The sequence below is a fragment of the Thalia democratica genome, chromosome 4 (genome assembly GCF_965202585.1).
Source record: "Thalia democratica chromosome 4, ktThaDemo2.hap1.1, whole genome shotgun sequence".
In the NCBI taxonomy this organism is placed as follows: domain Eukaryota; kingdom Metazoa; phylum Chordata; class Thaliacea; order Salpida; family Salpidae; genus Thalia; species Thalia democratica.
In genome coordinates this window covers 83,710,753-83,721,916 of record NC_139168.1, presented here as the reverse complement: position 1 = coordinate 83,721,916, position 11,164 = coordinate 83,710,753, and the positions used below count along the sequence as shown (strand labels likewise).

Genomic DNA, 11,164 nt, shown 5'->3' with positions numbered 1-11,164 from the left:
AGTCACACAACAAATACTCAAACTATTTTATGCATTTTGTTGGAATAGCTTTGCAAGTTTCAAAATAATGGTTTAATTTTATTTTGAGAAATTCAAAATTTCAACTAAAACTATATGAATAGAAACATTTGTAAGTTTACTTGTTTTTAAAATTACAACATTTAAAGAACTATTAATAAAAGTTAAAGCTGTATAAACATTATAGTAAAAGTTTGTTAGTAGTTATCTGTTAAGTTTCTATTTGAAGCTAGTTTCATTGAAATAACTAATAAACTAAAAGTTAAAAAAGATAATAATCAACCATTAATTTGCATAAAACTTAAACTTTTTTAATGTTAATAATTTCAATTGAAACTTATAGTTCAACTATCTTAGAAAGTAAATTTGGCAAGAAAACAATCAGTTTTTTGACAATAAAAAATACTAAACAATATTTTATATAACAAACAATTAATAGAAATAAAATATTTGCTTAGATTTAAATTTTCTAAAAGTTGATAAGTATTAGTCTTTGAACTTAAATAAAAACAAAAATGTAAACTCAAGCTTCACTAACCAAAACCAATGCTTTTTAAACGACAAACTTAGTTTAAACCAACGATCTTAGTAAATATTTTATAAGAAAATATATTGAGTATATCTACCATATGGTTTGTTATTTATAAATAATTTATTCAATAAACAATCTTTGTAAACGTTGTATAACGGCTTTATATATTTTTTGTCCTTTGTAGATTAGTTTTTCTTTTACCAATAGTTTCAAGTTTATGAATTGTTTAAACTATTTAAATCTTAGATTGAGAAATATGTAAAATTTACTATAGTTCAAATTAAAATTTTGGGTTTTAAAAACATTAATATCTTAAACAAAAAATATCTGTGCATAAAAAAGTTTAAAACGTTTCTAAAAAATTCAAGAATTTTAGATTTATCTGAATATAAACTTCAAAAACTTGTTTCGTTTAATATTTACTTTTAACAAAGCTATACAAAAGCTAAACAAAAACAAGCTTAAGGTAAATTAAAATTCTATCTTCTAAAGTTACCACACTACTACTATTTATTAGTATAATGTTTTATGTGTTGTTTTAATTACAAAAAATATCTGAAGTATGTTTAATCTAAAACATGAGTCAAAATTGAATTCACGGTTTATTGAATTTTGATGTCTTGAAACGACAAATAATTGATTTTTTACATTTTAAGTAATTAAAAAAAAAAGGTTTTTTAGTTCGATTTACGTAACGAAAAATCAGTTTTGTTTAAATGCTTCGTTTAAACTGTTTAAGTTTCCTTCTTTTTTGTGGAATATGTATGATATATTAATTTTTTTTTAGTACTAATATACTATAAAGTTTATAAACTTTAATATTTTTGCTTAAATTGCTTTAAGATAGAAAAAATATGTATGTGGCTTTAGTAAATCTGTACTTTTTTACTTATATGTACTATCTATATAAGCAAATGGTATTCTGTTATACAAACTAGTAGCGGCATTAATAACAGACTTGAGTTGTGAAAATTGATATTTCATAAGAACTAATTAAAGAAGCTTAAAATATTTAATTTCGTCCCTTTAAATTTTAAAAGCTAATCTAATATATGTGCTTAAAAGTGTAAAGAGGTTTTAAAGCTATTGAAAAATATAATAAATTTTTATAGCTTAAAATTAAAACATAAAAATACAGGTTACAAATAAATCTAAGCTTTTAAAATTAAAACGTTTACTAACATGAAGTAAGAGTTCAGTTCCTCTTCAACAAAATATATCATGTTTACATTTTTTAGTTTAGGGAACTAATTAGGATATTGTTGTATGTCTATACACTAAAACTAAATAACTGTTTCGATAATATATAATTTTTTTGAGCTTTTCATAAGTATAAGCTTTTTTTTTAAGTTTAAATGATAATTTTATTTTGCATCTGTAGCCTTCAATAAGTTTAAGCTACTACTTTGATGTTTTAAGATGTTTCGTTTATCTTTTTGCAAAAACTATATTTTTTGTTTAAAAATATTGTATCAATATATATTTAGATCAGGGAGCTAAATGCCCCCTTGTGGGTTGTTTTGGAAAATATAGGGGCTGTAAGCTGTGAAAAGGGGTAAAAAGGGGAGCCATGAGGCTATATCTTGAAACTTAGATATTTTCTAAGTTGAAGGTTAAGAGCAACAAAAGTCTTGTGCGTATCCTACATTAGCATTTTGTTAATGGGGGCTATAAATTTTGTCATTTCTTTGGCCTTATGATAAAAGTTTTGGTAAACTCTGATTAAGATCAACTGTTTAATTAAAATAAATAATGTTTTAAACAGTGTTATAAAATCAACCATCAATTAGTTTTTTATTATTCAAACTAAAAGCTTATAAATACTTAAAAAAGCCTGTTTTGCATATAGCGCTATAATGAGCTATATTGTTTTATTCGTGATTTCAAATGTAAGAGAACAAAATTTACCGCGAAACTATCTGGATACGAGAGAGAGTGAAAAAATACAGGAAAGTTAATGCTTGAATGAACACTGAATTTAGCATCCTTATATTGATTTTGCAATATAGTCAGCATTTACAGTTGTTGCAGTAAGGCGGAAGTTTTAAACTTGATTAAGCTAATTTAATAGTTATTTAATGTATTTGTTTAGTAAGAAGTTGTTATTTACTGTTTGAATATTATTTACTATCCTATATGCAGTTTAAATTGTTAGTTATGCTTAAAATAAAGCAAGGAAAATTTCAGCTGAAATTTGTTTTTAGTCAATAGTCATAATTTTTTGATCAATTAAGATAAGTTTTTATTCAAACTTAAATTAAAGTTAGAGAAGTTAAATTAGTATTCACTAGACCGTAAGGTTTTTAAACACTAGTTATTTTATTTAAAACAAAATATTATATTGTTGTTATCTGTTATAACCATAAATGAATTTCATTTAATAAAAACTAAACTTTGATAAGATGTGATAATTATAAAACTATTTAAAACGCTTTATTGTAAGTTTTTGTCTAATTAATTGTTTTGTCGGGATAAAAAAAAAGCTTATTTTGAAATTTTTTATTTGAACTTTGCACATTTAAATATCATTTAGGTTTATTGCTTTATGGAATTTCAAAACAATTTAAAAGTTAAACGAAAAAAATCTAATTAAATACTACATGCGTAAAAATAATACTATGTGTACTAAATTTCAGAATTTTGAATAACTAAAGCAATCAACCAAGAATGGTCAGTTTTAAAAATTCAACAAAATCAAAACAAGTTCCATTTCACGTCACAATAAACAGGTTTTTATATGTTTTATAATAAAAATATAAAAAAGATATAAAAGCTACAATTGAAAAAATATATTTTTGAAATTAATTGTTGTATGTAACATTATAAAACGGTCAATAAAACTTACATTTTATAAATTTTTTAGTAAGTATTTATATAACAAATTATCATGAAGTATTAATTGAAGTTATCAAATCTTAAAAAGAGATTTCACTGTAAATGATTATTGGAATGTTAAGTTTAATGATTCTTGTTCATTAAAAATTTATTTAGCAATTAACTACGGATTTACTCCTACAAATTTGTTTTGACATAAATACTACGTTAGCAGCTGTTGTTTGTAATAAAACTTTTTGTACCCGAATAGAACTTTTTAGCGTGATTAAGCAAAAAAGTCTTTATGTAAGTAAATTTATATTTAGAGGTTTTATGCTTAACGAAGTAGAAACTATTTAAGGAGCCCAAGTTATTTTAGTCGACAAGGTTTAAAATCTATACAAAAAAATAATTAAAATTTTACCCGTTAAACGTTTCTACAAAACAAAACTTGTTTTTTTTCTATTATACTTACACAAAAATACAAACAAAAATCTATATGTATTTATATATAATTAAAAATAAATTTGACTTTTAAGCTGTGTATAAATCACTTAAATAATTAATTAATTATATGCTGAACCTTTAGTTTGTTAAAAGTTTATAGCAAATAAAAAACCAAAATTTCTGTTTTTAGTCAATACACTGTAACATTATTCCTACCTGCATTCTTTTAAATTTTTAAATCTTAAAACAATAACCATATTGTTCTCTTTGCGATAAAAGCAATACACATGTTGCAAAATGCAATATACATTTTACCGCTGGTAATTTGCATATATAACCTTGTTTGGATCATGATCAAAGAAACAAATATAGTAGCTTTTTATTTGCAATTATAAAATCACAAGTGCTAAAAACTTACAAGTTTAAATCAATAATAAAGTTATACCAAATTAGTTAGTAGTATATAAAATAACTTTTGATAATGTTATAAATGTTAATACAAAATACTTTGTGATCGAATATCGAATATTGAAAGCTTTTTAAATATTTTTCATATATTTTACAGGTTTGGAAACCTTCACATATTATTCGGTATATTCCTGATAGCTCTTGGTGTTTGTCAAATATTGTTCGCTATTCAAGATGATATTCACATTGCATTTCGAGTTACCCCTGTCTGGGTCGGAACTTTGGTCAGTTTAGTCACTTAAACAAAAAATAAGTATTGAATTTATATGCAGCTTAGCTTTTCGTATATTATAAAAAACTAGTTGGCAATAAAATTTTAAACTTGCACATTTTTAGTTAGTTAGTTTAGTCACTTAATAGATAATAGATAAAAGTTGGTTACCTGTTTTTATATTAATACAAAAAGTTTTATTGAAGATTAATTTTAAAACCTGTTTGTTTTTTAAATAAAAACAGCTTTGCATACCATTTGAATACTTTTAAAGTCATTTAAATTAAGTGCCAATTTAAGTTCACAAAGTAAAAGCAACAGTTAAATTTTAATTTCCGTGTTGATCTTATGACAAGTAATATAAGCCTTTTAAGTAAACAATATAATCTTAAACAAAAATGTATAAAGTATTAAGTATGTGACAAATATTTAAGCAAGTATGTATGAATTTGAACATTGGCTTATATTGTTTTTAAAAATATTAAATTTTTGATAAGTAAAGAAACAATTTTTGAGCTTAAGACCATTTAACTGTATACAAATTTTACGTTGGACAGATAGATGCAATTATTTAGGCTTTTTGGTTGTTATTTAAAATTATAAAAATTTTAAGATTGTTTTCTAATATAATTTCGGTTTGTTAACTAAATAGGAAATAAATAAACTATTGAAAATAATTGTTTGCTTAAATTACAACATTAAACAATTATAAAGTTTAAGTAATATAAGCATGCTGATAAAACACGATATAAAATATAAACTTTTTTTTTATACTTATTTAAAGTAAACATCAGTTAAGTTAGTTAGGAAGTTAATATTCAAGTTCTAATTTGCTTAGCGCTTGAGCTCTTTTGAAGTTAATAAACTTCAAGTGGCACTTATTAGGCTTAAGTATCTCAGGAAGTAAATTTGAAGTAAGAATAATTTATAACTTAAGATGAATTAAATGTATAAATTATTTCTTTGTACGAACTTTTTTATGTATTTCAGTGTATATAAAATTTTCTTGTTTATTTAAACTTTTTGAGATTCTATTGATATTTGAAAAATTTAGATTAACTTAATTTTAAAAACTAACAATGACTAGGAAACATTTAAATTTTAACAAATCGTGATGTTTTTGTTATAGTTTTAAACAATTGAATAGAATATATATTTTTTGTTATTAACAAAATTTTTTGAAAGGAGCAAAAATTATAAATTAATATGTAAAACATATAGGTTGGAATAATTGGATTTTTTATTTCAATGTTCATCGCGAAAAACCCAAGCCTACTAAGAGTAAGTTTTTATTTTTTTTAGTTTAGTAGTTCAAATGAAAACTTGAATTTGATTTGAATAAAAAGTAGTTTGTATCAACTACTTGATAAAACATAACACCTTAACAACTTGTAGTTTAAATTTAATACAAAAAATATTATTATTTTTTAATTTGACAAACGTATTTTTTGTTTTTGAGTAATGTATTGTTTTGAAAACTACAAAATAAGAGTAATTAGTTTAAATTCTAGTGATTAGTCTAGTATTGTCTATACTGGTTCTATAACTTTAGTTAAACTATTTTTTTAAAGTCTAAAAACGTCCTCTACTTCTATTTTTATTCTGTTAAGTTTTAGGCTGAGACTGTATTTACATTTTTATCTTATTAGACAAGTTTTTAGTATGTTATGAATAAAAATATTTAAGTAAACATATAACTTAGTTAATTTTGTTTAATATTTCTTCTGTTCTTTCATAATTATTAATTTTTCTATTTCTTAAGGTCTAAAAACTCAGAACGAAAAAATAAATTTTTATCTGGTAAGAAATTATATAAGCATGTGGTGTACGACTCAATAACCGAAAAGTTTTTTCGTACACCAGGTCGTTAAACAAAACTTTTTGAGCGCTTTTTTATTTTTCAATACACAAAAAACTACAGAATAAGATTAGATTTATGTGATTAATCATTATAGAAAATGTAAGGTTAGACAGAGCATGTTTCTGTAATTCTAAGACTAAAAGCTGTTTACTGTAAGCAAGTCTGCCCTTTCTTATGCAACTTGAATTTTCTCTAAGTTGATTTTAGTTACCTAACCAAGTTTGATTAAGAGAAAAATTGGTATAGCTTTTAATAAATTAGTTCTAAGACAGCGATTCGATTTATCTTTGAGTTAGGAGTTTGTATTAACTTTTGTTTAGAAACTAAAACTTAGATTTAAAAAATTAATTAGATTTAAAAAATTAATTAGATTTAAAAAATAATACATTATTTATATGTTTATTTAAAAAAAATATTTTAACAACAAATTAAAGTTTTTTTTTTTAAAGCGCTTATTATCTTTTTACCTACTTAACTGGATTATATTTTTGCAGGTGAAGTTTATTCCCATCTGCTGCATATTGTCGATTGTGATGTCACTAGGAACTTTAGCAGTGACAATTATAAGCCTCAATAACATATCATACATCAAGGCTGTTCACTCTGAGGTACGTTTTAAAATAGAACTTATATACTTTTATTATTATAAAGACTGTTTAGTTAATTATATATCAGTTGTGTTAACTTTGAGATACTTTTTACATAGTAATCTTTCTCTCAGTGCTCTAAATTGGGTTTTGGTAATGCTGAAACAATTTTTGTAGATCTAAAGTTTTTTTCAATTTTTTTTTATTATATCCTTTTAAACTTGTAGTGATTAGCTTAGTAACTAAATAATAAAAATTTAATATGACAAAAGTATCCTTTTGTGAACTCTTTGTTTTCATTTTGATATCAAATTAATTAGAAAACAGATCAGTAGAGCATAACTAGCAGGAGTTAAAACTTGTAAAAGTATGAATTCTACAAATGATATTTTTTCAATTAAAATAAAATGAAGAATTGTAAATTAATCTTTAAACGGTCTTTTAAACATGTACAACATTAAAACCAATGATTTTAAAATAAAAAAAATGTATTGAGCCAAACGAGTCTAGTTAATAATTTAATAAGAAATTCTATTGACCGTATACACCATATGTCCTTCATTAAAAATTTATAAAACAAACAATGCTTTTATAACGGTTTCAGATTTCTTTTTTATTTTCATTTTTAGTATACATTTTATATCAAAATTTAAGCATTAAAAGTTCTATATCAGTATTAAAACATCAGTTTAAAACTTAATATTGAACTGAATAATAAGCTTTTAGAACAACTTCCTTTTTTTTACAATAACATGTGAGTTTCTTGCTTAACTTTAATTTTATTTGTTGAAAGTATAACTTAAAATATACTAATTCAGTAAAAGAAAAATAATATTTTATTATTGTTAAACTTTTTATAAGTAAATTACTACGATGGTATATGTTAACAAAAAAAAAACAACTATGTTTATTTATTCATATTTTTTTTATAATCTAAACTATTTAAACAGGAAATAAAGACAGAAGAAGACACAGAATTTTCTTCTTATGACGTCACAAAACGTCAAATAGTAGATTATAATCTCGTCGGAGTTTCAGTTATTACGTCACAAATATCAACTTACTTGCTAGCAGCTTCAAAAACAGCAGGTAAAAAGAAATACTTTTACTTGTTTTAAACTGGTTGTAATTTATGAAAATATATAGTTTAATATCAAAACTTTCATCGATTTTTATTATATAGATTAAAGTAAGTAAAAAGAGTGACATGAGAAAAAATACTTTATAGTGCATTTATTATACTAATGATTAATGATTATTTTTTAAAATCAGGAAACCAAGATTCTCAGACCCCTGTAAAAAGTAGAATCACTGCTGTGACTTCCAGCTCAGGATTCGGTTACGACGATTATTCCGTGGAAGAACATTTTGAGAAGAACAGGACACATTTGAGACAACAGCAATCTATTTACATCGACTTTCCAGACTTCGACAACTTCAGAAACAACCTTGAGAACTGTTGAAGGAATTTGTGAACGTTTTGGTAACAGAAAACTGTACTTTTGTCCAGTAAAACCTTGTTGAAATGCAACAAATATTATTTTTTTGAGAAGGTTTATTTTTTGAAGTGTGCACAGGTACACTTAACTATGCAAACATCAAATTGCTGATTGGTAATTTTTTGATTTAAATCTTTTTTTTTGTTTGCTTTTTAAATAAATAGTACATTGTAAGTTTAAAAGTATAATTAAAATTTTTTATAATATATTTTTAATCTAACTTAAAACTAACTACCAACATTAATTGTTTATTAGTAAATCATTTTATTAAAGGGGTTCTACTCGCTCAGTTTTATGAAAATTTAGAAGATAAGTTAGTCTAGATTTAGTTTTTGTTATTTTTATTTGGATGTTGCTTGAAATGATCTAACTACATAAAAAGTAATCAGAAATGTTCTTTTACTGTTTAATCTCTTATTTTTAGTATCAGAATGTTTAGTTTTATTCTTAAAAAAATGTTTTAAAGATAAAACACATTTTTTAAATTGTTAAAGGTTTTCTAGTGTTTATATTTGTGCCTGTAGAATTCCTTTAACTTTTTTATGAGTCTAACTTTTTGATAAACGTGTAATAGAATAAACAAAATGGTTTGTGAAAACTTTAACTGTTCTTTATAAAAACTATTACACACAATCTAAAAACAATAGCTAAGTTTGACTGTTTCTTCACGTTTTGTTACATTTATAAAAATCTTTTTCTATATTTTACACCATTAGTAACTTCAGACATTTTATTTTGTAAAACTTTGTTTACTAATTTTTTCTCTTAATGTGGTTACAAAATTTTGAAAAGTTATTCATAAAAACAAATTGCCATGAAATAGATTATATCAAGCTGCTTAAGCTTTAAGCTACATGAAATTTGTGTACATTAAATGATTTATAATTAAAACATAGTTATACTAAAAATTCAAAAAAATACTAGTTTTTTTATTGTCAAGGATTTATTTTATTTTATTTTGCTTTCCAATCATTATTTTGTCTGTTTTGAACTTTTTCTTAAATAAAACTACTTTTTATGCTCTATCGTTAGAAAAAGTATTAAACTTTACCAAAACGTTGTTTTCTTTTACTTTAACTTTATACAGATAAAGTTTTATGTTTTGAATCATAACTTACACGCTTAAGCTTTTATCTTGTAAACTAAGTAAAAACTAAGTACAAAGGTTATAGCAAAAAAATAATTTGGATACAATTGTGTTGAAATAAATAATAATTTTATTTTCCAGTTAAAAACTATTTTCCAAATAATATAACTTTAAATTTTTGTTGTATAAAGTACAAGTACAAAGCAACATTTACATTTAAACTAATTCAGTATGTGTATGAATATTAACACAAAGGTTAAAGGAAAGTTAAAACTTTGATTCAGATAACGTTTTTCACACAAAAAAACGTTACTTCAGCTACTATAACTTTTCGCTGATAAACTAGACCTTAAATATAATAAATATTTATACAATAGAAAACTTGCTTTTTCTTTGTTTTTAGAGTTCTAGAAAAGACAGCTTTCCTAGAAAATACATCAACCGTATACATCTTTCTATTTAAAGCCATTGTGAAGATTTCAAATGTTATTATTTCTGCACTTCTTGACGTAGGAACACACCTTATTCAAATGTCTGCATTTAATAATAGGGAATTTAGTTTAAAATCACAATTTTTTCTTGATACTGTTTTACTGAAAAATATGTTTTTCAAGTTTTACTTTCTGATTGTTACATGTTTCTGAAAAATAAGTATCAGCTTTTTGTCAAGTTTAAAGTAAAATTTTACTTTTTTTATATATGACTTATAAACGTCAGTTTAAATACCTGTAATTAGCATTAGGAATTCCGTTTAAAATAACAAAAGTTTTCTTCTACGACTAATACTTAAATATAAAAAATAATTATATTTTACTATTTTTTACTGTCCAGTTGATAAAGTTTTATTTATAAAAAGTATTGTGTCAATTTTTAGAAGCAACTTTATATTTTACTTTTTAAAGTTCAACTTATGTCCACACCTCGAATATCAGCACACGATGATGGAAATTTAACTCACAAAAGTAGTTTTCACAAAATTGATACTAATTTATGAAGGCAAAAGTATTTTACTTCTAATTCTTATATAAAGTTAACTTTCTCAAAATAATACTGTCCGTTGTTTAAAAAAAAACCATGATATCACACTTTTAGTTTTTACTTTTATATGCATTGCCTAAAAACACACCTTAGCTTAAAAGTCTGCATATAACAACAGAAGTTCCGTTTAAAATAACAAATTCACTGTCTTTTAAGTCATTGTATATTTTATTTATCTCACATGAGGTTATTTAAACAAGAAAGAATTCCACTTTAAACAATACATAATGTTTTCATTTTGTATTTAAATATTTGAAACATCATGAGTTTAAGGCTGTATTAAACCAGCTAAACAACTCATTGTTTTGATTCTCTTTAGTTTCGATAAAACCTGTCTAAGTGTGTTGTTTACTGTTTTACTGTTGTAATTGCATTTTAATTGCAATACTCACTTTAAATATAACTTTCTTTAAGTACTTTTAACAAATTTTAAAACTAAAATAACTTTTTAAAAAGGTTGTAATATATTTTATAGGTATTTTAAAATGAAAAAAAATACTTAAAGTTTGGCTAACACAGTAAAACTTATAATAATGATTTCAAAACAAAGTAAAGCATACCTTTCTAAGCTTCGAACAAATTTATTATTAGTATAAGTTTAA

At 23.3% G+C, this 11,164-nt stretch overlaps 1 protein-coding gene across 1 annotated transcript; it reads left to right on the top strand.

The window, feature by feature from the left end:
• Nucleotides 1-3,184: 3,184 nt before the first annotated feature.
• LOC145834653 (uncharacterized) lies at nucleotides 3,185-9,419 on the top strand. The gene is made up of 6 exons (XM_082942137.1): nucleotides 3,185-3,279; nucleotides 4,377-4,503; nucleotides 5,712-5,771; nucleotides 6,846-6,959; nucleotides 7,889-8,027; nucleotides 8,211-9,419. Exons 1-6 carry the CDS (start codon nucleotides 3,218-3,220, stop codon nucleotides 8,399-8,401), a joined length of 693 nt encoding a protein of 230 aa, XP_082798263.1. The 5' UTR covers nucleotides 3,185-3,217; the 3' UTR covers nucleotides 8,402-9,419.
• The last annotated feature ends 1,745 nt before the right edge of the window (nucleotides 9,420-11,164 follow it).